The following is a 27,937-nucleotide window of genomic DNA, read 5'->3' as shown; positions in this document are numbered from 1 at the left end:
ATGTAACAAAAAGCAATTTATATTTCAAAGGGTTTAATTGTAAACATAAATAACAACGTAATGCTCAGCTAGACTAAATATAATTATTTAGACTAATCCCAACAGATTCCAATGGACATTTTAATCAGTTTACTTCCAGTCATTTGAATAAATACATTGGATTGGTAGGGCTGTAGTATAGAGCACATTTGTATGCCATTAAAATATACTTCCAAGAAAAGGTATTTAGGGTCATTTGGTCCTGGAAACACAGCTGCACCTGTCCTTGAAATCTGAGGTCACTCAGACAGGTCATGGGAATCTATTCAAGGAGCTATTATCAGTCTAGACCTGCTTCTTACATCAAATGCCAGCTGTGACATGATGGCTTCTGTGCCAGCAAAGGAGCTGGGAGCCAGAGGAGGAATGATTCACATCTTATGCAAGCTGGGCTTTTTTTTTTTAATCAGGAACTCCTTTGCATATTAGGCCACACACACCCTGATGTAGCCAATCCTCCTGGAGTTTACATTAGGCCATGTAATAAGAGCCCTGTAAGCTCTTGGAGGATTGGCTGCAACAGGGGTGTGTGCCCTAATATGCAAAGGAGTTCCTGCTACAAAAAATGCTCTGTATGCAAGTCTCCCCCCCTCTGGCTTTCCCCCCAGCTCCCTTCCAGAGCAGTTCATGTAATTGGGCTAAACTCAATTATTATCATTTCTCAGTACACATGGTGGTCTTTTTTAAATAACATCCAGCAACTTCTACACACCTATTAATCTTCATCTTAGAATGATGATGCCTGCAAAAAGTATTAACATAATGTCATATTAGTTTTTGAATGTAAATATTTTTTTAAAAAACCTGCCAAGACCACATTAATGCAAAATTACTCCTGTGCCAAAAGTCCAAGGAAAGATTTGCTGAATAATTTCTATCAACTATAAAACTAAAACCGCACCGAAAGAAAAAAATGAGGCTCATCTCATTTGAAGTTCATTTGTGGATTCTAAGGAAGCATGAAGCAACTAATTTGAGATCTCCACACTGTATTTCAGAGAAACAAGTCTTGAAAGTACTCATCAAATTCTTCCTCCCTATAAAATAAAAGCAAGTAAGATTATTTCAAGAAGTTCGAGAAATTACACTTAGTGAGGGCACTTCAAAGTGCTAGCTGATGATGTTTTAAGTGATTGGTCAAACAAAAAATAATAATTGGTACATATTACTATAAAAGCATATGATTTAAAAATCATGCTATTATAGTTGCATTGCAGATGTACTCTTATCAATTCTGAAAGCAGATACAGTAACAGTAATGCCAATATTGCTAGGGAATTCCAAAAGGAACTAAAAGAGGAAAGATGCATTTAAAAGATCCTTTAACCAAAGCTTTTAAATGACCAACACTGAAAAGCCCTTTGGATGACTGATATGTGTGGGTGGAGCATACAAAGGAAGAATGGAGCATTTACTGACAATTGCCCATCATTTCTCCAAAAGTGTCAATGAGAGGCTACAGTTTTGAAGTACTAACAACATAGTAACAAGTGAAGATTAGATGGGGGTTTGGGAATATGAGTTCTCCAGTCCTTTTTTTGTTACTGTTCTTTGGATGGACTGCCATGAACCAGGAGTGAACTCTGAGATTATCAGTCTTAAAGAAATTACATTTGTGGGTTTATTCTTTAAACAAACACAGTTTTAAAGATGAAAAGTGTCAGCACTGACCGTGTTTTTTCTTCTGTCTCTTGTGCAGGACCCTTCCAATAGTCAGCATCTGAGGGACCATCTTGGTCATCACTATTGCTTGAACCTGTTAAACAGTGTGACTTGAAAATTATTTAAAATAACTTTTACTCCATTCGTTTCTACATTTTATATTATGTTCAGGGTTGTTGTTTTTTAGCAGGAACACACAGGAACACCATTCCGATTGGTTTAGCATCAGGGGGTGTGGCCTAATATGCAAATAAATTCCTGATGGGCTTTATCTACAAAAAAGTCCTCTGTGAAACAATGGTGCCATCAGGGGTGTGTGGCCTAATATGTAAATGAGTTCCTGTAGACTTTTTCTACAAAAAAGCCCTGATTATGTTTGATCAACAAGACTTCCTTAATGAAGAAAACACTGTACACAAGGCCTGGGAAAAAATTGTACAATTTAATTCTTGAATTCTGCCCAATGGAAGTAAAATATATATAAAATATGGTACGAAGTCTTAGGAAAACAGAAACCACTCCCCTGACTTGCTCCAATGTGGGCTCTGGCTCCAGGTCCCCTTTTGCAACATCTGCCCCCCACCCTTCTCCTCCTGCTGCTGGCAGATGTGAGAAAACACAGATGAGCATAAATTTGATCTACATTTCCCTTATCTCTGTCTTCCCTCCATTTGTCACTATCTCATCTTCCACCATGTCCAACACATATTTGTGGTTGCCATGGCAACATACAATGGCAGCTGAACTGCCACTGATTTTGTTTTTCAGTATCTGCACATAGTTTTTATATTGGTCTATGACCGTAATAAAAAGTTCATTCATTCATTCATTCATTCATTCATTCATTCATTCATTCATTCAGTATCTGCACATGTGCACAGTAATGAGGTGGGAGAGAGTTTACTCCTAAATGTATCTTCTTTCAAATCCATGATACTTCTTTCCTAAAGCAGAGACTACTTATCAATTTAAACTCTGAGATAGTCCAGTTCCTTTCTCACAGCTTTTTTACCTTCTCAGTCTTTGATTTTACTAATGAACAGAAAGAACATTTAAACAAAAAAAACTGAAAATAATGCTATTAATGATTTTTTTTTAAAAAAAAAAAGTTAAATGTCACTTGTATTATTTACCTTTATCGGAATCATCTGATTCTTCTAACAATTCTTGATCTGAAAAAGCCATATTATAATTAACATTACATAAATATTTACTCTTATGAACATTAAGGGACAGAAATCTCACTTTCCCCAGTAATTCCTGTGGCCCACCAATCCTTTAAATTGTAGTTAATGACTGGCTAGTGATTAATCTGCACTGCCCGCAATTATCTGACATTTACGAGTAAATCCACAGTGGAGCTAAGAGGCAGAGGAGGCATATTTTATTAATACTGTTTACTTCTCCTTTTTTAGCTGTTTTTTTAAATGCCTTTGTAAAAGAATGTGAAACTGTGCTCACAGGAACTGGTATCATAGTGGTTCAGAGAACATATCCCTATTGCCCAGGTAACTGGGTGATCCTTCCTCACCCAGATTCAGTGACATGTAATGTGCTAATTGGGCCAGAATGCAGATTCTTATGCACCTCCAAAAGCACATTCCTCTGAAAGGGTTGCAGAGAGAATTGTATCTTCATCCCAACCATATCCTGCTCTTAACTGTTTCTATGAAGTGAACTGGATCAGCAAAAGCCTTGCCATTCAGTACAAGAAAACTGCTAGGGCTGCACAACAGAAGAAAAGAAGCACAAGTCTCTTTGCCTCAGTAATAGCATATATATACTTTGTTTGCCCTCAGATTCTAGCTAGTTGCACTGCAGACCAATTTCCATACTACTGAGTCTGGGGTCCCCACCTTGTGTAACAGTCCTAAGCAATGTTCCATCTAATCTGAGTTAGTGTGAGCTAGCTCACAGTTTTTTAGCCTCTGGCTCACACATTTTTGTCTTAGCTCAGAAAGGATGGCTCCAGAGCAAACTAGTTTAGGCAGTAGCCAAATCACTCACTCACAACTTTAATGCCAGCAGCTCACAAAGTTGAATTTTTGCTCACAAGACTCCACAGTTTAGAGGGACCATTGGTCCTGAGTTCTTGAATCGTGCTAGCCATAATGTACACTGAAATAAATCCTTTTCACAACAAAGGCTGCAACTGTGTATTTACCATTCATCTTCAAAAGGTATAACTATCTGAATATTTTTTTTAACCTGCAGAAAATAAATCAGTAATCAGTAGTTCTCCCCCACACACATACACTTTGGCTTCCCCAAGCAGAACTAATTTCTACTACAGGCCTACCAAAGACAACACAACTTAATGGTCAAAGTCTTTGTGATCCCCCAAAATATCAGACATATGCATCAATTATTCATGTTTGGATTCAATAAGAACTGAGGGAGGCTACCTTTATATTTCTTCTTTTTCTTTGACTTGTGTTTTTGTGGTGAAGATAATCTCGACTTCTTACTTCTTAGCACTTCAGAGCTTTGTTCAGAGCTTGCTCTCTTTTTCTTTGGTTTGACTTCTTTTCTCCTTTGTAACACAAATACATCTCAGAGTTATACTAATGTGCATTACAAATGCATACAACACAAACATACATGGGTTTATAAAAGAAAGTTTTCCTTAAACTTTTCAATAGTTGGCCCTGTAAATTTCAGTTTTAAAGTTAAGCAACTGAACGGTGTTGGAAAGGTGATGAGTAAATATTAAATAAAGAAGATACCTTTTCTATATGCATTTAAAAAAAAAAAGAATAATAAAGTTTCGACTCCACCCTGTGAGAGACAAATTTTAGCGATGCACTTGAGGGAAGAGTCTATTTTATACAAAAATAAGATAGAGTAGATGATGTATTACCTGTGGTGAAAGTTTAATTTGTAAGAGCATTCTGGACAGAGCCCTAACAAAAAAAGGGAAAATCTCTTAGCAAAGTAAATGTTTGATGGCAGTTATCTCTATATATTTGTCTTCTAGTTCTTCACATTTAAAATCCCACATGCTAAGGAAACTGTCAGTGCTAGTTTTTAGGTTTTTAATTAAAAAGGCTGTCTTAAAAACTTAATAAAAACTTGTAATACATGTAAGTAACCAGGCATTTCCTAAGTTTCTATCTGAAGTGGTCCTGATTTCTAAACATTCAGGGGGTCTTGATGTAGAATCTGCTGTACCTCAAACGATAAAGAAACAGCTCTCAAATTACGCTGATTTTGTTTGAAATATGGACACAGGATGAAAAACTCTGGGGCAGAGAAAGCCTGGATTCACTCAGAGAAATTATGGAATCACCTGTGGGATATATTAGATAAACACGGGAATCCAAAAATGAGAGCTGAACTAGATGGATACTGATATATCCTCACATTCTATAATCCTATTGTTTACACATACTGGGAAAAGGAGAAAGATACTTAATGTTGCCTAGGAAACTTTAACTGGCACAAACAACCATCCAGACCTGTTGTCTGTGGCAGTCACTTGACAGGACACAGACATCAGCCAGGGCTCCATCCCTGAAGTTCTGGATCCAATAGCCGGCAGATGAGGCAAGACAGGATGATGCATGTTCACATTCAACAGCTATCAGTGGTTCAGCCATGTTATGACTAACTTTAAATCAAACTAGGCAGCTCCTTCTGCCTTCGACTTCTCCTTTAACCAAAGCTTTTAAATGGCCGCCTATAACAACACAATGGTCTTCTCTTTACTGTGTACACATTAACCTTAAAAACACAACTATTAATGTCAAGAATATATGAACTCACTCAATTTAACAAGTGCATTTTTCTTTTCTCCATGCTCAACATAACCAAAATTCACCTCCCAGCTCTTCAAGCCTTCCTTTTCATCACAGTGTTTATTGCCACAGAAAAACTGTCCTGCAAAGAGGTCAGAAACAAATAACTAAAACAGTTAATGAGGATTCATTTTATGTTTATGTGTTTAACAGTGCACAATATTGGCAAAAAATAACAACAGATCAGGGTAGTTCAAGTAAAATCTAATCCCATTGGTATTTTTCACAAGTAATGTTTCATTAAAGATTTAACATATATAAGGAGTGTTTATCTTCCATGCGTTTTTGCTCAGTAAAGAGTGAAAGTTATGGGGTGCCATATATATGTGTCTTACCTGAAACCTAGATGAGAACGTAATTTTCAAAGGTTAGAAGCCTACAATGTTCAAAGAACTTGCCTACTGGATAAACAGGTAAGAGTAGTGGCTACGATAAACTTTTATTGGCTTCCTTCCCCCAACATGTCTACTGTTGGAAGAAGACACTCTTAATTTGGAGAAAGGTGTCATGCTTTCCTCAGCTGAGTGGTAGGATTGGGATAGAATCCACCAATCAATTTCATCTTTTACTAAGGTTACTCCCCTCTCTAGAGAATAGACATCTTGCTATGCTGTCTGATGTTTTATAAGCTTTAGGATAGATTGCTGTAATGCTATTGATGCAGGGCTGCCCTTGAAAATCTGACAGAGATTGGAACAAAGACAGGAACCTATCCAACCTGTCTGTAAGAACTGCATTAGTTTCCCATTAATTTCATGATGCTGGTTCTTACTTCTGAAGCCCTTCATGGCATGGGATCTCTGAGAACAAGCTCAGCGCTTGCCTATGTTCTGTAGGATGTTCCCTGCTCCTCGTGCCCATACCCCAGGGAGCAAAGTAATCTGTGGCCTGAAGAAAGGACTGTCGTCATTGCTTGAGGCTGTGGCATGATCTTCCAGAAGAAATTTAGAGCTGTTTTGGTTTTCTAAATTTTTGAAAAGGAGTGGAGTAGCCCTTTGTTGATGCTTGTGTTTATATATTTTGTTTTTAACTCATTTTTAATTGCTTTGTTTTTCTTGCAACTTGAATAAACATATGGCTGAAGCATACAGACAATAATTTAATGGAAACATTCTGGAACTTATTACCAAGAACAAAATTTGGCACTCATACACCTCTAACCCAGAACGTGCCCAAGGAGATTTTGACTTTTTCCCTTCGGGAAACAGAACTCTCCTATATATCACACTCTACATTATTTTTCAAACTCCCTGGAGTTTCCAAACAGCAGGACTGCCTTCTGTGTTGAGTGAAGGAAGGGCTCCTGTTCAAAACAAATATGTGAAATGCCCTCCAGGGCAGTGACTGCTAGTCAGGTAGTTCTCTGCAATGCAGGGTATGACCACTACATTGTTTTATGTTTCCAAATGCTTATTTTCAGAAGAACTGCTTCAATAACAAACTAAACAGCTTTGTTTAAGACGGACCTGCTAAATAAAACCACAACATTTCATTGGATAGTGGTCACATGGTCGTGTGAGGATCTGTATTAATAAGCTCACCTCCAGGACTGTTTTTGACAGATTAACCTCAGAATGGTCCGCCTAAGCTGCTATCCAGTGGATTGACAGTGTCCTCAAACACTTCAGTTCTGCAGTGTCAAACCAAGTGGCATGCTAACGCTTGGACCAAAGAATACAGAGAGTTGCTGCTGCTTGTATATTTCATCAAACGCATTCAGATTTCATAAATCCTCATTAAAGAAAAGGCAATGAACAAAATCAATTGCTTTGTATAACTGTAAAAATTAAATGACAAGCCTTTTCTACCAACCGATGGGACTCACAGTCTCCCATGATTCTGGGTAACCAGGTTTGTTTTAAACTATAAACCATCCCCTCAGTTACCGGGTGTCCTAAAGATAGCAAGGATATAGGAATGGTTTCACTGCCATGAGGTAAATTTTGTGGTGCTCACGTAGAATTTGGAGATCACTGAGACAGGAATTGTATATAAACAAAGAAAATTTATTAATTTACAGGTTGATTTCAGAGAATAGATAAGCATCACAGGTTTCCAGATAGTCAGAAGAGAAACTTGGCTGAGGCACATAAACTTAAGCTAGTTATGACTTCAGAGTGTGGTTTAAATTTTTTTCAATGCTTTCAGGTATAAATTGATTAGTCACTAGATTGGGTCCTCTCACATACACAGAATGCTACCTACACCAGTCTGCCCTTTCCCAAGAGTCAGGCTAAATGGTAAAAGGTCTGCTTATTACCAGAGACAAGGCTGACAATTGTGTACTTTATTCTCTCCCAAAGCTAGAGCTATACTACTCTGCCATACTACAGGCAGAGCTACCTTTCGATGAGCCAGATCTGAGCTATAAGTGCTCTCTGCCTGTCGCAGAGCTAAACTTCCTCTGCTGTGCTTCCCTCTTACATTCCATCCCCTTTCTGAAGAGTGACTGGATGCTGGAGCAGCACTACCATAGGCTCATCTGACCGGCTGTTTTTTCTCTTCGGGTGCAGGACAGCCTTTTGTCTGCCACAGTAAATAATTGCTTTTCACAATGGAAACATTTTTAAATCATACTTTTAGAGATATGTCTCTTGCCTTGAAAATGTCACAAGATCACCGTAAGTCAGCTGTGACTTGAAAGAGAGAGAAAGACCAACCATACCAGTATAAAAACTTATTTATTTCAATAGATCAGGATTGTAGCCTGTGTTATAAACCTGGCTGCCATTTTGACTGGGCCCAACCCAGAAAATAAATTAAGGCTTATAAATGGACTGCATATCCAACAAGTTTTCAGGTTCAACAGATCTTTTAATCAACCCAGGGGGAAAAGCCCAGCAGGAACTCATTTGCATATTAGGCCACACCCCTGATGTCACCATTGTATCATAGAAGGCTTTTTTTGTAGAAAAAGCCCGGGAGGAACTCATTTTAGGCCACACACCCCTCCTGCCAAGCCAGCCAGAACTATGTCCCTGTGCGTTCCTGCTCAAAAAAAGTCCTGGATGAAAAGATTTGGTTTATTTAAAGATCCAACTGGTCGTCATATTTGCTGCTGAGAATCCTAGATTAGATTGGCTAATAATGCTGCATCTGTTGTGATTGCTAAAATTCTTCACTGGTGGCATGATGTGATACCAGAGGTGGCCAACGGTAGCTCTCCAGATGTTTTTTGCCTACAACTTCCATCAGCCCCAGCCAGCATGGTCAATGGCTGGGACTGATGGGAGTTGTAGGCAAAAAACATCTGGAGAGCTACTGTTGGCCTCCCTTGTATACCATGCTCTTGGCTTCTGGCAGTCCTTTAGACTGAAATCACATGTGCTTTGTAAAGTTTAAGCAGGCTGAAATATAAATTGTAAACCAACCTTCTTGCATGGTTCTCGGTCAATTAATTAACCCAATACAAACACGTAAGAACATAAGAGAAGCCATGTTGAATCAGGCCAATGGCCCATCCAGTCCAACACTCTGTGTCACACAGTGGCCAAATACACACACACTGTGGCTAATAGCCACTGATGGACCTCTGCTCCATATTTTTATCTAACCCCCTCTTGAAGCTGGCTATGCTTGTAGCCGCCGCCACCTCCTGTGGCAGTGAATTCCATATGTTAATCACCCTTTGGTGAAGAAGTACTTCCTTCTATCCGTTTTAACCTGACTGCTCAGCAATTTCATTGAATGCCCATGAGTTCTTGTATTGTGAGAAAGGGAGAAAAGTACTTCTTTCTCTACTTTCTCCATCCCATGCATAATCTTGTAAACCTCTATCATGTGACCCCGCAGTCGATGTTTCTCCAAGCTAAAGAGCCCCAAGCGTTTTAACCTTTCTTCATAAGGAAAGTGTTCCAAACCTTTAATTATTCTAGTTGCCCTTTTCTGCACGTTTTCCTATTTGTAGCTGGGATTCTTGGCCCCAATGTGCACTACTTTGCACTTGGCCACACTGAACCTCATCTGCCACATTGACGCCCATTCACCCAGCCTCAACAGATCCCTTTGGAGTTCCTCACAATCCTCTCTGGTTCTTACCAACCTGAACAATTTAGTGTCATCTGCAATCTTGGCCACTTCACTGCTTACTCCCAACTCCAAATCATTTATGAACAAGTTAAAGAGCATGGGACGCAGTAACGAGCCCTGCGGCACTCCACTGCTTACCATCCTCCACTGTGAAGACTGCCCATTTATACTCACTCTCTGCTTCCTATTAGCCAGTTTTTGATCCACAAGAGGACCTGTCCTTTTACTCCATGACTCTCGAGCTTACTAAGGAGCCTTTGATGAGGAACTTTATCAAAACCTTTCTGGAAGTCAAGGTAAACAACATCTATTGGGTCTCCTTTGTCCACATGTTTGTTCACCCCCTCAAAGAAATGTAACAAGTTAGTGAGGTAAGATCTCCCCTTACAGAACCCATGCTGAGTCTTCCTCAATAACCCGTGTTCATCAATGTGCCTACTCAATCTGTCCTTTATAATGGTTTTTACCAACTTTCCCGGTATTGAAGTCAGACTTACTGGCCTGTAATTTCCCAGATCTCCTCTGGAACCCTTTTTAAAGATGGGGTGACATTTGCTACCTTCCAGTCCTCAGGAACGGAGGCAGATTTCAGTGAAAGATTACATATTTTTGTCAGGAGATCCACAAGTTCAACTTTGAGTTCTTTCAGAACTCTTGGATGTATGCCATCCAGACCTGGTGACTTATTAGATTTTAATTCATCTATCAGTCGTAGGACCTCCTCTCTTTAACCCCAATCTGACTCAGGTCTTTCAACACCCCTTCCAAGATAAGTGGTTCAGGAGTGGGCAAACACTTCTCATCTTCCACAGTGAAAACGGAGGCAAAAAATGCATTCAGCTTCTCATCCATTTCCCTATCCTCCTTCAGTAATCCTTTTACCCCTTGGTCATCCAAGGGCCCCACTGCCTCCCTGGCTGGTTTCCTGCTTCTAATATACTTGAAGAAATTTTTATTGTTGGTCTTTATGTTTTTTGCAATATGTTTCTCATAGTCTCTTTTTGCCTGCCTGATCACAGTCTTGCATTTGATTTGCCACAGCCTCTGTTTTAACACATTTAAAATAGCCTGTTTTTCAAATCTCAGACAACAGATACTCACACATCTAGAACAGCCCTTTCACATCTACACATCCACAGAGCATTTAAACTGGTATGGGTGAATTCAGTCCCAAATTATGTAGCTTACACTCAAAGGGAGTATCCTTCTGTGAGGTAACAGACTGGACTTGAATCACTTTCTGACCAATTCCATCCTTATGATTCTACGTAGATTACAGACAGAACTGTAAATGCTCATTACACTAATCCAAAGTATTTCCCAGCCATAGCGTAACATTCATAATGTTAAACTGGGACGGCACTGATGGAGCAAAGCCTCAGCTGCGTGGTATATTGGCTACAGGTTTGACTTGGACCAGAAACTTGTATTTAAATCTCTGCTGTGGCATGAAGCTCACTTAGTGACCCTTGGGCCAGTTACTCACTAGCTCAAAACTGCAGGGATATAGTTACAAAACTACCTTTCAGCAATGTTTGGAGAAAAAGTGACTCAGAAATTTGATAAACAGCAATATACATCCATCTTTTATTATGGCAATGCTACCATTATGTCGTCAAACGTACATATACTTAATCATCTTCTGTCACAGTGGAGCACCAGTCAATCTCCTGCAATCAGTGATGATGCCAATAGAGAAGAGACAGCAGAAAACAGCGAATATAAAACTCAGCATAAAGGAATCCTTAAATATTAATTAGGTTTCAAGATCAATGCCTGTTCCAGTAATTAACAAATGGTTTCCATTGTATCAAAATATACCGCACAGTGTTGGTGGAAAGTGCCACCAGGTCGCAGCAGACTTATGGCAACCCCATACAGTTTTCAAGACAAGAGATGTTCAAAGCTGGTTTGCCATTACTTGCCTCTACAAAGCAATCCTGGACTTCCTTGGAGATCTCCAATCTAAATACTAGCCAGGGCCACCCCTGCTTAGCTTCTGAGATCCAATGAGATCATCCAGGTCAGGGCTACTGAATACCATAGGTGCCACTCTCTTTCACCATTTCCAAGTTAGAACATCAGGAGATCCCCATCTTGATACTGTTTTTGGTTCTGACCAACATCAAAATATGCATAATTAATTCCAAGTCATATTCTACTATGTAATCTTTTCTATATTCCAACACAAGGGGCAAGGATTTCAATGGCAGGCCATAGCCTGCTTCTCTCTGACAGGCTACTTCTATCCTGACATCCTGAATTACACTACTGGTGTATGTAATTAGCATTAATTAGTTCACGTTTCCATACTCTGGGCACAACAATTAAAAATAGACATCTCCTAGTATCAGTGATATTGGCCCTTTTGATTTGAGTCCATCTCTCACTGTGGTGGCAGAACCAGCAACAATCTGGGACAACCTTATCAGTAATCACTTGCTTCAAGAGTGTACTGCAGGCTTGTTGGGCTGTACGTCTTTAATTAAATTGTATTTTGGTTTGTGTATTTCATTTTGTGAGCTACCCTGAGTCCGCAGAATGAGAATATTAAATTAAATTAATTTAAATTAATCTGGAATGTAATCTACAAACACTGAAGCCACACAGTACAGCTCCCTTTCTTTGTTATGATTACTGACTTTTGTTAAGCCATTCTTTATTATTCTCCTGTAAACAGATCTGCATTTAGCTCAGTTTTCTGGCCAAATAATGGCTACATAACGTATGCTTTCCAATTCAGTTTTAGAATGTATTCCAGTTAGCAAAAATATGTGCAGTGGAGAAAAACTCCATCTTGGTTTTTAAAGGTAAATACAACGTTTTATTAAGGGTTGGTGAAATTAACTAATATTAGCCTTTAATAAGGAAAGTTGCTATGTTAAAACTAAATATCACTGTTTTCAGTAGCCTGCAGTTTTTTACCTACATTGGTAAAAACTCAGGCTTTACACAGGTATACTTGCATAAGTTTTTATAGCTTAACAGGAAGAGTACCATCTGACTTTTCCCCCTCTATGACATCCTAAAATACATACAAAATAGGTTTAATACTTGTCTGATTTGAGAACAATAATAAAATGTATTTTAAAAGTTTAAAGAATAGCAATTTTTACAGAAGAAGATAGGTTTGGAAATTTACAGGTTTCAATACCTGCAAATTAAGCATGTTTTTCTCCCCTCAAATTCAAGTAATGCATGCTCGCCCCTTAACAGCTTTTGAGGCTTTGCTCAAGGACTTGAAGGGTGATTCTAAAGGTATGCTATCCAAATTATACAAAGTTCTGCTTAATACATCTGAAACTAAACCTCTAAACTATCAGGCTAGTTGGGTCAAAGACATTAATAAACATATCAACAGCTTTCAGTGGAACAGAATTTGATCCTCATATGGTAACAAATCTAATATTTTAATATTAAATTCCAATTTGTAAAAATTCTTATGAGGTGGTATTGGTTTGCAGCTAGGTTACATAAATTTGTCCCTTCTATTGCACCTAGTTGCATTAAAATTGTGGTGAGGTTGCTTCATTTATAGTGGATGGTGGACATGTAAGCATATTTCAAAATTTTGGAAACAAATCCAATTTCAGATCAAACTTATTACAGGCTACTTTCTCCCTCTAAAACTTGATGTATACCTTTTACACATGGAAAGACCATGTGCTTAACAAAAGTACTGTTGAATTAATTAATATTCTGATTGCAGCAGCTAGAATGACAATAGCTGCAAACTGGGTAAACTCTTCTCCACCTTTATTAGATCAGTGGTTTCATAGGCTGTGGGAATTGTTTGTTCTGAATAAAATTGCATGCAATTCTTTTGATTTTTCGATTGAGCAATATGACCATTGTGTGGTAGCTGTCTGGTTTCCTATGGTAAAGTATTTAACTCAATATGACATTGTACCTAACAATTCATTCTACAAAAAACTGATCTATTTTTGATCTGTATTTAATTTTTGTTTTGTCCTTGTTTACTGTGATTTTCATATGTCAGATTTGAGGTATGCTACATTGTTGACACTTTGTCACTATTTTATGTAAAGGATAAATAAACTTTATTGTTGGGGGGGGGGAATAACAATGCAATCCTAAGAAGAGCTATACCCTTCTAAATCCAGTGAAGTCAATTGGCTTGGAAAGGCACAACTCTGTTTAGAACCACATTATAAATTCAGAAAAACTAACTGCTCTAGAACTTCAAGATGGCCTTACTCCAACGTTAAGCATTTGTGCCCCTTAGTGGTGAACTATATTATTAATCTGTGCCAACAACTGCAGCCTTTGCAAAGCAAGCTTGAAACTTTTAAAATTAACATTTGATAAATAAATAAAATAAACACACAATGCATTACACAGTGTGTTACAAACCAGTCAGCAAGAACAAACAAAAAAAGAAACAAAAAACTTGCCTTTTCCTGATACAACCTCTTTTTCATGTCTCCATCTAAACCCGAACTAGTAGAGAAATCAAAAGGCACCATTAAGAACTTTCCAGACTCAGCCAAAAGAGAGCAAAATCCCCAAGTTCTAAGTGCAGACTGTCCCTCTTCTATCTTAATTTGCAACTTTTCAGTTCCCTTGCATCTCATCAGTGGCTACATCTGGAGTACAAACAGGTTTGTGACCCAAAGAAGTAAGCGTCCCAATGTGTTCCTCTTACTAATCACTGAAAGTACTACATGCACAATAAATATTACAAAATAAGCAAGATCCATTCTAACCCAGAGTTCCCTCTAATGTCATTCAGAATGCTACCAGGCAACAACTACTAGTGGACAAAGACCAGGAGGCCTTGCTAGCAGGTTTCCCAGAAAAGCTGCCTGGCCTCTGCTGGAAACATGGTGCTGAACCTCTGGTCTGAACCAGTAATTCTCTTCCAAGGGGAATATACAGTTGTCTTAGAGGAAGCTCACAAGACCAAGACAACTTCTAGAATGGAACATAAAAAGTAACATGCCTAGGTTCATAAGGTTGCCAGCCTTCATGTGGGCCTGAAGATCTCTTGCTTTCCCCTGGAGAAAACAGGTGCTTTGAAGGGTGGACTCTATGGCATTCTACCATGTTGAGGCCCCTCCCCAAACTCCATCTTCTCCTGAATTCAGCCCCAAAGTCTCCAGGTATTTTCCAACACAGACCCGGCAACACTCAGAATTCCATTTATTATCTAAACATGATCCCTGCATACAAAGTCTAGTTTCCATAAGCTTCTGTTGAAAGCTGGCAGTAAACAATAATGGATAAACTACCCTATATATAGCCTTACTTCCTGCACTCATCCTTTGGAGCTCCCATTACTGACTGCAGCTGAATACAGGATACTATGTCTTTACCTATATATATTCTATTCAATAACCTACTGCCTAAGTGCCCTTAAAAGGAGATCAAACGTGGATGTTTGAGCCTTTCTTTTTTTGCCATCAAATCCAAGCTGGTTTATGGCAACCCAGTAGGGTTCCCAAAACAAGAGACATCAGAGGTGGTTTGCCACTGCCTGCCCAGCACAACAACCCTGGGCTTACACGTCCCCCGAACAAGATGAAACTTAAAAGTTAAACCTGTACCTTGTTCTCTTTGTATTTTGTCAGATCTGCTATACAGTATTCTTTGAATAACTTATCATAGTATTTCTTGCTAAGTCTCTTCTCCCTGAAAATGGAAGAATTTATTAGGTACACAAAATAATACAAGTGGGCAAAAGCAACAGAAGCTATTCCTAGCTCAAACAGCAGCAAAGCAGAAATACTAGCAAGTCATTTCTACATAATAATTAGTAGCTACAGAAGAAAATTACAGAAAATTCAGTGGGAGTAACTACCTTAAACAGAAGTTTTGTGTTAAAAATAAACATTAAAAGCACAGATTAGAAATAGCTTTGGAAAAGCCTTGGTTTGTGGGCGTTTTTAATACTAGTTTGCTTTTAATTAGGAATTCATAACATTCATTATGGCTCATCAAGGAGTCTACTTGGCCACAGAGGTGCAGTACTAATCTTCCTAAGTGCTTCATCCAAGATGACACCGTAAATTATACATAGGAATTAAAATGTCAGCACAACATAAATAAATGAAGCTCAATCACAGCCCAAGTTACCAGGTCATATCCACTTCATCTTCGTCACTCCACAAGAACCTGTGGTTTTCCCTTACAATATCAAGGTCAGTCTTGTCATTTGCTCTGTGAAAAAAATATGTTTACACCTAGATATCAAATATATTTTTACAGTAGGAAACAATCACATCTTCACTGTCCATATTTTACCTCAAAATTTTAATTCCAGAACAAGAACACCATTTTCTAATGACAAACAACAAAACAGTAACCAGAATCTGAAAAGCAACATTAAAATTTTCAAGGGCCACTGCCTACCTCATTTTATATTAAACCAAGGTTGAAACAGCCATTCAAGTGTGCCTTTTTTTAACCCATGTACCGTAAAATTAAACTTCTCAATTATGTTATATTCATTTGTGTTCTTGGTTCTGAATGTATAAGCAGTGTTGTTTTTTTTAAATGCCATAGACAATGTGCATCATCAAAGGAATTTTTGTTTTTACCCCAAGAACTCTGGCACCTCCTGACAATTAAGATCTTCTACAGAGGCCTTTCTCTGGGGAACCCAAACTTTCAGTGCCTAAGAGAAAAATTCCAAGAAGGACTCTTCAGAATCCTACTCTTGTCTACTAAATGGGGCTTGCTTCCAGGAAAGTGTTCATAGGACTTCATCATAACAGAGTGGCTAACAAAGCCAGGCTCTTGAGGTCTGAAAGTCAGGGCTTCTTATATTCCTATAAGAACAGGCAACCTCAATGCAAGGCAAGATCTTTTGGAGTGCCAAAAATGTTCTTTGTTCTGTAAGCCAGTGTAACATGGAACACAAACAAGCAGAATGTAACTGTCTAGAATTGTTTGATGTTCCCTATTGAGAAGCTTTTAAAAAAACAGACTCTGGTAATTAGCCGGCACTTACCCTGAACGTTTGAAGTCTTCTTTCTTACCACCATAGAACAAAATGTAGTCATTCACCAGTTTCTTATGCCTTGCATACTGAGAGAATTAAGGAATTCACTGTGAGTGTTTCTCATCAATGGCTGCTTAATAGGGCTTCATGGCACCAACCGCCCACACACAATGTTTGAATGGTGTAACAGTTGTAAGGACACAAATTCCAAAGCTAAGTTTACTTGTAATGGAGGTTAAGTCATACCAATAATTAAGACAATTACAAGACATATGTTTATGCCAGCATTGTTTAACAGTTAGAGCAAAAGTTCCCAGCGTGCTGTCAGTGGCTGCCACAATGCCCAGTAACATCTTTCCTGGTGCCCACCAAGTGATTTTAGAAAGTGGGAAGGGCCAGGTGGGACTTTTCCTATTCCCAGTAAAGCTTCTGATTAGCCATTGGAGTCTATGATTGGCTATGCAGATTTTTAAAAACGTTGCTTTGGCAGCAGCTGCCACCACAGCATGATAATCTTCACTTTGTGACTGAAGGTAAGCTGTGGCTGGCTCCACCTCCTGCAGCAGCTGTTTGGTGTCAGCCATTTTGTGGCTGCACCTAGCATGCTGTATAAGAAGTCCAGAGATGCCCCCAGGCTCAAAAAGGTTGGGGACCCCTGGGTTAGAGTACTGACCTAGAACTAGGGAAACCCAGGTTTGAACCCCTACTCTGCCTTGAAAGCTCCATGGGTGACCTTGGGTCTGACACTTTCACTCAGGGTTGTTATTGGGAGGATAAAATGGAGGGGAGAAGAATGATGTGAGACATTTTGGGTCACTGTTGGGAGAGAGAAGTGGAATATAAATGTCTTTTTAAAAAGTGTTTAGGATCCACCAAATTACATTAGTTTCTAATGTCTGTTGGAAAAGTAGTATAACCAGGGAGGAGGTTATGTTGATGTTTACCAGTTGATGTGCAGGCTGAAAACAGGCCTTCAAATGTACCAACTTGAAAGGGAGGACTGAATGCAATGTTGACTATATCCCTCTCTCTTATTTTTAAAACTGATCTACCGGCATTACCTTGGTTCTGGCCAACTTTATAAACAATATTCATCAGTTAAAGTTACCCTGGAGGTAAGCTGAACTCCTGAAATCAAATTAAAACACCAGACCTTGCCAAGTTGGGCACAAACAATTGGATTCTAGGTACCCTGCCTCCAGCTACCCTGTATGCAGATGCTGGCTAGCGTCTTGATCAGGAGGCATAGTGGATGAGGTGAAGCCCGGAACTGCATCAGTTGGTACCTTTCCAATAAAAACCAGGTTTAACAGCTGTAGAATTAATGTGTGTCTTCTGCCATAAATGTAGCCCCGTGGCACAGAGTGGTAAGATACAGTACTGCAGTCCAAGCTCTGCCCATGACCTGAGTTCAATCCTGGCGAAAGCTGGGTTCAGGAAGCCGGCTCAAGGTTGATTCAGCCTTCTATCCTTCTGAGGTAGTAAAATGAGTACCCAGCTTGCTGGAAGGAAAGTGTAGATGACTGAGGAAGGCAAGGGCAAACCACCCCGTAAAAAAGTCTGCCATGAAAATGTTGTGATGAGACGTCACCCCAGAGTCAGAAACAACTGGTGCTTGCATGGGGGACTACCTTTACCTTTTTTCTGCCATACAAATATGTGACATTGAACTTTCTTAGAGTTGCTTTATCTCAGGGATCATACTAATGGGAAGATCATTTTCAATACTTTTCTGGGATGGGATGTCCTCAGTTGAACTTTGTGTATTTTGTTAATAATGGTGTCTGCACTTTAACAACTCATGGCCTGTCCTGTATTATTTTGTTATAGTTATGTAAGGCACTGAGTTCATGCTATATTTCCTTAAGTGCTGTGTAATTTGGTAGCCTGATGTTTCATTATACCGGGAAAGTCTGGTTAAAAGCCAGTGGCTCTGTTGGTCCAGAAAGCAATACTTCTAGAAAGTACTAAACTAAGGCAGCTCCGCTCTTTAACCCATTTGGTTTTGAAGATGTTCCTAAATATGCAGCACCTAGAACACTGCAGACTACCCATTCAAACCAAATTTAAAGCAAAGCAAATTTCATAGCAGCACCAGCTTTTTTTCCTTATTCCAGTTTAAATCCTGCATTCCCCAAAACAGCCATTTTACACTGAAGAAGAAATCTGTATAAGATTTTTAAACAAATTTTACATACATTTTCATTTTAGCCATTCAACTTGTCTGAGGGACAGCCAGAATAAAGAGTGGAAGTGAATTAAAATATTTCTGAAAATGAACACATCAGATTGGATCCAGCACAAAATTTCCCCTTCTGCTAGAGCTCTTTCACAAGCAGAAATGCAGGGAAAAGACCAAGACAACTACTCGTGTTAAGTCAAACCTATTGCATCCCCACTTGTGTTTCTGCTTGTGAGTAATTTTGTGCAACCAATTTCTGGGCACTATAATATATAAGAAGGAAAGTGCTAGGGGTTGCACAAGATCTTGCACAAGCAGAACTGTATGAAGCCCTTTTATGTTTCCACATGTGCATGGCTGGATCCAAGTCACTGACTATGCCATGTGTCTTCTGTGGATAAATGACAAACCTATTAGGACGGTGATCTCAAGTAAGTCACACAGCTCCACTTGCTGGGTTATGAGCTTCTAAAGAACCATCATTTTTGCTGGGTTTTTAAAAGTTCACGTGCACAAAGAGCAAGGACACCACCTCAACTGCCTTTCTTTTAAACACACAGAGAGGAATAACAGGAGGGCAAAGTCACTCAACAGCAGAGAGGATTTCTTTTTAGCACTTCAATGGGATATAACACCACGGAGTCCACTTTACAGAGAGGTCATGTTCTCCAGGTGAACTGATCACTGTCGCCTGGAGATCAGCTGTAATAGCAGGTCTCCAGCCACCACCTGGGGGTTGGCTACCCTGAATATGAATTAAATCCCACAGAAATTTCTCCTACAGAAAGATTTTCTCCCCTTCAGTTAAAAGGCACTATAAAGTGGTATGTTGCTATCAATCCAATGCATATTTAAAGGATACAGCATCCATTGCTATTAAATGAAATCTTCTATTTCTTGCTTCTTCCCTAATAAAAGAAAAAATTATTCCAGTTTTACAAACCAAATGATTATTTTACGGGATGGGGGTTGGGGGGGGGGGGAGGAAATGGGTAACTATAGCAAAGTACCTGTCCCATTCCTCTGCCGCTACCTGTCTGTGGGCCACCTTGCTCTGTTTCTCTTTCTGGAAGGGCTTTGAAAGTAACACCTCTTCATTTCTTGGTACATACAATAAAAGATGAAAAAGCACATAATTGATTATTTTTTAAAGATCAGCAGTGCTATACGTACATATTATATTAAAGCATTTACATAAGAAGCCTTTAGTCTTAAAATAAAAGCTAACTAGTTTTACGAGAGGGTCAGTTGCACAGAAGATGGAGGATAGTGGGCCACTTCCCACCCATTCACCTAGTCTTGGACTGCCCATTGTTTCCTCTTTATACTTTTCTTAAGTTTGGGCTGCTATCACTATTAAATAATTTCCTAATAGTCCTTGAAGCACAGTGCTCCTTTATATGACATTAGAATCAAGAAAATAGTGTCAGAGCATATGCAGAATGGCTTTCCTTTACCAATGAGTAACTGCAATGAGCACTAAGACATCTGTTTAGGAGGAAAGATAGTCAAGGTGAGAAACGTAACACTATGTATTTTTTATACAAGAATCATTCTGTAGGTGTAACAGTGCAGTTATGTAGTTTGCCTCTATGGCTGGGCTGGCCCAGCCTGCAGGATATGTTATGACAGGACTGATTGTGAACTTAACAGTTAATGCAGCCAGACTGGTGGGTTGGGGTCAAGCAATGGACTACTACATATCTTCTCTGAGCCACTTTCTAGTCCAGGGGTGGCCAAACTGTAGCTCGGGAACCACATGTGGCTCTTTCATACATATTGTATGGATCTCGAAGCCCCCACTGCCCTGTTGGCTGGCTTAGAGAAAGCATTTGTCTCTTTAAATCACTTCTCCAAGTCAAGCCAGCCAGCAGCTTGAAGAATGCATTTAAAGTTAAAGTTGCTTTCTTTCCACCTCCTCCCTCCCTCTCTCATCTATTTCCTTCCTCCCTTCTCTCAAAAATACGTTGTTCGTGTCTTGCAGCTCTCAAACATCTGATGTTTATTCTATGTGGTTCTTACGTTAAGCAAGTTTGGCCACCCCTGTTCTAGTCATACCAGTGATAGGTAGGTTGCCACTGTTATGCATGCTTCTTCGGAATTAATACCCATTAGGTCAGCAGAGCTTTCCACATAAGCATGCAGGAAACTGCACCTCTAGTTAATACAAAGACAGGACAGCAGGAAACATGAAGCAACAGCCCCTCATGTCCCCCAGCCAGGTGTCTTGTTCCTACGTAGCCTGACACTGGCCTGGCCTGAACTACATTGATCTATTTTTCAGTAGCTTAATAATGTTGAGAACTGGCACAGAGACAGAATAGCAAAAAGAAAAAGAAAAGACCAGCCAACTCTCCATGCTGTTCTTGGAAGCACAGACCTGCAAGACATGAAATGGCCTACAGACACCAGATGGATGTGGCAACTTCCTTCCCCCAACAGCACCTTGGAGACAGGCTGCTCTGTCAAATTTGACAGAAAGGTGGCAGAGGAATCAAACATGCATATCTACTTTTCATGAGCAGTTTGTATAGATGGAGCCATGACAGCAGAGTATGACTTAAATTCATTTACAGGCACATTATAGTACAATTAGTACAATGTGTTACCTATTTCTTTCCCTGTCAGATTTCTTGCTGGTTTCATCATCACTGAAATCAGAGTCATAGTCCCCACGACCAAGGATCTGGAAAAAAATTAGATTTAAAAAAGCATATTATTAAATTTAATAAAGGCACACAAGACGGTAACATAAAAGACACTGCTGCCCACCCAGCTTAAAAAACTAAAAATATTTGTGGTTAGCAAAGTCAAACTATGGAAGTCCTAGCATGATGGCTTCACATGCAAGAGAAGAAAAGAGGAGAGGAGAGAGGGTGGAGGTGTCAGCAGATTTTTGCTGTCTGTGGCCTCTGTCCCTCCCTGCTCCTGTAGCAAAGCAAGGTGGGAATGAAGAAGTAAAATTCAAAGATGGTTGAATAACCTGTACCACTTCAGACTGTAGGCAATTGACCACTCTTATGTCCATTTTTAAGTTCGCTTACATAAAACCTTCCTTGAAGTAGGAAACAAACACACAGGGCTAGAACTTCTCTCCTGGTGCCTTAGTTTTTAGTGCTGTTTTCTTTCTCGGAGGCCAGCCTTAAAAAATGGCACACCCCATCTGAAGTGATGCAGTTCATTTATGACTCACTCTGCTACATATGCAGAACAGACTATAAAGACAAGAGGGGGCATGGAAATACTACATCAGAAAGGAATACACAGATTTTTTTTACATACATACAAATATCTGCCAAGGACCTCCCACTTCAGAAAACAATACTATAAATCAATTACATGTTATTGTTCAGGTTACCTCTTCTCAGACAAAGCTTCCATGTAAAAAGAAAAATGAGCTACAATCTTCTTTTTTTTAACCTGTAAGAAAATAAGTGGGTGGCAGTTGATAAGGTGATGCTGTTTCAGCATGGTCCAGCCACTCTTGCCAAGAAACTGGCCTCCCAGCCATTCTTGACCTTCAAATTTAGCTTTTATAACTTTGGTTTAGGTTTGTGACCTAGCAAAAACCACAGAAGCATCTTTCTCTGAGAACTTGAGGTCATGCTGACTGCAGTTTCAGAGAAAGAGTTGAGGATGGGAGTTAGACACAGGTGCCAGTGAAATCATGGGGACTACAGGCTTTCAAGGCCAGAACCAGGAGGGAGTTCCGCCTTGCATTCCATCTCATTAGTGCAAGGAACCCTGGCTAGGGGAAGTGACTTGCTTAATTCTGGACTGTAGATGGAGGCTTTGTGCAGCCTGGAGACCTGCCTTTTAGATTCTGAAACTCTGGACTATGTGTCTCAATCTGGTCAGATACAGGCACATAGCCATTGGGGGCGGGCACGGCCCCTCCATTCACCCCCCCCCCCTTAAAGCTCTGTGGCCCCTCTGTTGGGCTGAGATCCAAGGCAGACACTGCCACCCCCCCCCCGCTGATCAGCTGATCAGAGGGTAAAACTGCTGCAGCGGCTGACCCCCTCCTCTTCTGTAGCTCCGCGCCCTGTCCCCCCCTGCAGCGCCTCCTCCTCCCTTCTTCACACTTTTAAGACCCAGGTAAGGGGTGGTGAAGTGCTGCTCCGGGTTCTTTAAAAAGTGACCCCCCCCCCCCCGTCAGCTGATTGGCAGTAAAACCGGTGTAGAAGGCTGGCCACTTGGCTCCTATGCCCCTCTGGTGTGCTCATGATCAGTGCTGGGGGCAGCAGCAATGAGCGACCCATGGAAAAAACAGCACTGCCCTTCCCCCAGCACTGATTGTGAACACACCAGAGCGGCACAGGGGCTGAGTGGCCAGCCTTCTACACCAGTTTTCCTGCCAATCAGCTGATCGGTTGGGGGTCACCTTTTAAAGAGCCTGGAGCAGCGCTTCACCAACCCTTCCCTGAGCCTTAAAAGTGTGAAGAAGGGAGAGAGAAGGAGGCACCGTGGGGGGCGGCATGCGGAGTCGCAGAAGGGGAGGGGAGGAAAGGGGGGCGGCAGCCACTGCAGCAGTGTTTTACGCCCCCCCCCCCCCTAACAATTTATCTTCTGGGCCTCTCCACCAAAATTTTTCTGACTACAGGCCTGGTCAGATAACATGAGGATTAGCAATCCAGAACTCAAGCACACAAAAGCCTATACCCAGAATTAAACTTTGTTGGTCTTAAAAGTGCCACTGGTCTCTGGCAAGCAGGTTAATAAGAGGAATGGTGATAGTTTGCTACTCTGAAGCACTCTCCAGTTTTTGATATTAGCTCTTGTCAAACCTGTCACCCTTAAGAGACAATTCTGTTTTCTACAAAAGGTAGAAAACAGAATTGGTACCATCATATAACCCCTCCCCCCACTTTTGTAATCAATTTGTAAATGATGTGGCAACCCTAAAGAGTTGTCAAGGTAAGAGATAATCCAAGATAGTTTACCATTTGTTCTGGATGAATCAGCTTATTATTATTAATTTAATGAATCAGCCCATCCCAGCTAGTGTCGGGCTCTGGGTGATTTACAACAGCTTAGGCCTATTTCAAATATAGGCATCTAGTTAGCCTTCCTATATCCAATCATTTTAACTCCTGGATGAAGGTTCAGTTTATACAGTCAGATTTCAATGACAAACAAGTAAATTCGGTTCCTTCTTAGTCAGGCATGCAGCCACAATTATAAATGTAGAAAGAACAGAAAATACTTCGGAATTGAAATATGGAAATTATTAAGCTAGGAGAGTTCTTTTAAAGATTGTGCAATACTTCTTCCTCACATATACTCCTGTATCCAGCTTCAGTTTATTTAAGGGAAAGTGAGTAAAATTTTCCCCAACAACATGTTCTCTATTATGTAAATCTCACACAGACTTCAGAAAATGCGATGCAGTGAGTAAAGAATACTCCACCCCACCCCCCCAACTATAAATGCTGGTCTATGTGTGAAAGGAGAAGGGTAAGTTCAATTTCAATCTATAACTGGCTGACAGATCGCACCCAAAGAGAGCTTGTGAATGGTTTCTCATTCTCTTGGAGAGGAGTAACAAGTAGAGTGATAACAGAGAGGCGGTTTAAACCGCCCCGGGGATGGAATGCAGGCGGATCAAAAAAGTGCATATACACGTGCACATCTGCCTCTATCCCCGTCCTGCACGCCGCCCATCTGCATGGCCAGGAAACACCTGGGGAGCAACCGATAAGCACACAAGCGCTCTGGAAGCTTCTCCAGGGTGCACGCAGCCCATCCATGTTCTGGGGGTGGGCCGCATGCTGTCCAGAGGCTCCTGGCCACTCCTTTTCCATCCAGCTTACTTCTGGGGCGGCTTGATGCCTCCCCAAGTCAGCTGTCTGTTTTTGGCCATGGAGTGCCTCAAGGATCTGTTCTGGGACCTGTTTTGTTCAACATCTTTATAAATGATTTGGATGAAGGAATAGAGGGAATGCTTATTAAATTTGCAGATGATACTAAATTGGGAGGGGTCACAAATACAATAAGAGACAGAAACAGGATACAGGATGGTCTTGACAGGCTGGAAAACTGGAGTAAGGCAAATAAAATTAATTTTAACAGGGATAAATGTAAAGCTCTGCATTTAGGTAGGAAAAATCAGATGTATAATAGATGCGGAGACTTGTCTTGGCAGTAGTATGTGCGAAAACGATCTAGGGGACTTAGTGGACCGTACACTGAACATGAGTCAGCAGTATAATGTGGTGACTAAAAAAGCAAATTCAATTTCAGGGCTGTATCAACAGTAGAGTCCAGATCATGTGAAGTAATAGTATTGCTTTACTGTGCTCTGGTTAGACATCACCTAGAGTACTGTGTTCAGTTTTGGGCACCACAATTTAGGAAAGTTATAGACAAGCTGGAGCGTGTTCACAGGACAGCAATTAAGATGCTGAGGGGTCTGGAGACCAAGTCCTATGAGGAAAGGTTGAAGGAGATGGGTATGTTTAGCTTGGAGAGGAGATGACTGAGAGATGATAAGATCACCATCTTCAAGTGCTTGAAGAGCTGTCATATAGAGGATGGTGCAGAATTGTTTTCTGTTGCCCCAAAAGGTCGGACCAGAACTACTGGGTTGAAATTAAATTGAAAAAGTTTCCCGCTAAACTTTGGGAAGAACTTCCTCACAGTTAAAGCAGTTTCTCAGTGGAACAGGTTTCCTCAGGCGGTGGTAGGCTATCCTTCCTTGGAGGTTTTTAAACAGAGGCTGGATAGCCATCTGACAGTAATGTTCATTCTGTGAATCAGACAGATCATGAGAGGGAGGGCAGGAAGGATTGCATTGCTTAGTTCTCATGGCCTTTTCTTACATGCCCAGGGAAATGCTGATTGCCACTTTAGGGTCAGTCAGCAATTTTTCTCCCGCCCAGTTTTGCAAGGGATCCTGGAGGTTCCTCTGGGCACGGAGCAGGGGACACTGGGGATGTGTGTGTGTGTTGGGGGGAAGGTATTTGTGAGGTTCCTGCACTGTGCAGGAGGTTGGATTAGATGACTCTGGAGGTCCCTTCCAACTCTATGATTGGTCTTGCAGTCCTAAACAGAGTTACTGAAGTCAACGAGCTTAGAAGGGTGTAGCTCTCTTTAGGGTTGCACTGTAAGAGTACAGAACCAGAATGACATAGTTTTTCTATGTGTATGAGGATCAACAAGGATCAGCATACGTATGAGATCCAACAAGGATCATATATATATATATATACATATATATATATATATATATATATATATATATATATATATATATATATATATATATATATATATATATATAATATATATATATAATGTTAGTGTAGCTAGGATATACACCCTTTCCAATAAACCAGCAATTTCTATTACTCCATTTGTATTGGCACTTGCTCCCTGCAGAAGTGGGGATTCCTTTCTGCCATGGATGATTCCCAACACTTAGAAATGGTAATTAATTATCCTACTATTATTCCCAGAGGTGTGGGTAAAGGATGGCTTACTTTTATAGTTTACACTGTTATGGTTTTCAATGGCTTGTTTTTCTACAATACTTTAAACCTCATCTAATACAAGAAACACATGAACTGTAACAAGAAAGTGCAGTTCTGCAACAAGATACATGGATTAATCACCCTTTAATATCTCTTTATGACCATATTATAAATTCATCAAAATCACCTTCATTATAATTTAAAAAGAGTAGTGGAAGGAAACGATTTCCTCCTTTTACAACATACATACGGGTAATCGAAGAGTTCCAATCAGCAATAGTGATTATGAATATGGAAGCAGTGGGAAGTAGTTTTGCATAACTAACGTGGAGTACAAAAATATTAACTCCCAATATATAGTTTCATATCACTAACATACAATTTCATAGTTAATTAGGCTAATGAGCATCTTTTAAAGTATATTGGTTACTGATGTACAGTGCAAAGCAGGACGATTCTTTTAAAAATGAATTTACTACGTTTTATTCCAGTTTTCCTTCAAGAAGCTCAGAGCAGCATGTCTGTGATTATTCCCATTCTGCCATCACAACAACAGCAGGAAGCAGATGACACATAAAATTGTGACAGTCGGGATCACCGAGCTCTCTTTATCTAGTTAGCATCTGCATTCAGGCCTGAATCCCGATGTGACAATGCCAGTACAAGGGGTTAGGCTGGGGTGAAATCACTAGGTACTGTAGCCGAATCACTGATCCGGTTGGAAAGCCTTCGCCTCCGAACATCAGAAAGAGCAAAGCCAAACGCCTACTCTTCGGGCTCGTTTAAGGAGGGGAGAAATGAGAATGCCCGGCCCTCCAGGGCGTGACTTCCCACTCCCGCCTTTCTCTGCCAGGCGAGAGTCTGAGCCCCGCGCTTCCTCCCGCAGCGAAACACGGTTACTTACAGCATTGGAGAGCTTCATTTGGGATGGATCCATACTTCCGAGCCTCCCTACGGCTCACTTACTCACAAATCGGAGCGGAGCGATTAGGCCTTTGCTCAGCGGCGTCCCACAGCAAGAAGCGCCCTATCGGAAACTGCGACTGAAGGCCGAGGGAGCCGGGCAGCGAAAGGGCCGCAGCGTTTTCTTGTCTCGGGGGAAACTCCTCGTCATACTCTTTTTTTTCACGCGGTGCTCTCCTAGTTTGAGTTGCCGTGAGAAGGAAAAGAAAAACCTTCCTTTGTTTTTTTTCTTAATGGAATAACCTTTCCTTGGATGTAATCCGGCTCCCGAGTTAAAAAGAGCCTTTAAATCTCCTGTTAGAAATAGAAAACAATAGCCGTGTAGATCCAATAGAAGCAAAACCCCAAACAACCGCCAGAACTTTTCACTAAACTGGATATTCCGTGCAAAAAAAAAAGAAAAGGGAAAGAGATGCGGTCCGTTAGGAAAGCAGGAAAAATAGTCACGAAAAATTACATAATAGTGAGCCAGCTTTTGATTTTCACAAAACTCATCTACAGGTTCAGCGTTAAAGAAAACGAATATATGATGAAGAAACATGTTAAAATGGCATGATTGAAGTCTTATTTCCAAATGGTGATTTGGGGTAAGATTAATTAGCTTTAATTTTGCCTGGTGCCAAAGCATCTTTAGAACTAAAAATTAATTACTGCTCTACTTTAGAATATATAGAGGCCAGCAATTATTGTGTATCTCTTGTAGTAACAGAAATGAACTGGTTCCTTGTAAAACAGCAGAATTACAGAACAAAGCTGGATATTAATTCTACATAATACCCAAACTGTGTTCTGTAGAAACTAATTCATTGGTCCTAATAAGAAATGAGGA

At 40.3% G+C, this 27,937-nt stretch overlaps 1 protein-coding gene across 1 annotated transcript; it reads right to left on the bottom strand.

The window, feature by feature from the left end:
* Positions 1 to 16: 16 nt before the first annotated feature.
* LOC132573689 (protein FRA10AC1) lies at positions 17 to 27,259 on the bottom strand. The gene is made up of 14 exons (XM_060241329.1): positions 27,050 to 27,259; positions 21,283 to 21,359; positions 19,684 to 19,773; positions 19,536 to 19,581; positions 16,501 to 16,577; positions 15,624 to 15,707; positions 15,095 to 15,179; positions 13,943 to 13,988; positions 5,467 to 5,580; positions 4,562 to 4,604; positions 4,107 to 4,234; positions 2,835 to 2,873; positions 1,711 to 1,795; positions 17 to 1,076 (listed from the first exon to the last, which is right to left on the bottom strand). Exons 1-14 carry the CDS (start codon positions 27,080 to 27,082, stop codon positions 1,034 to 1,036), a joined length of 990 nt encoding a protein of 329 aa, XP_060097312.1. The 5' UTR covers positions 27,083 to 27,259; the 3' UTR covers positions 17 to 1,033.
* Positions 27,260 to 27,937: the final 678 nt, after the last annotated feature.

Source organism: Heteronotia binoei, chromosome 6 (genome assembly GCF_032191835.1).
Source record: "Heteronotia binoei isolate CCM8104 ecotype False Entrance Well chromosome 6, APGP_CSIRO_Hbin_v1, whole genome shotgun sequence".
In the NCBI taxonomy this organism is placed as follows: domain Eukaryota; kingdom Metazoa; phylum Chordata; class Lepidosauria; order Squamata; family Gekkonidae; genus Heteronotia; species Heteronotia binoei.
Note: the sequence above shows the minus strand (reverse complement) of the source record. Positions and strands in the feature narration are given on the sequence as shown.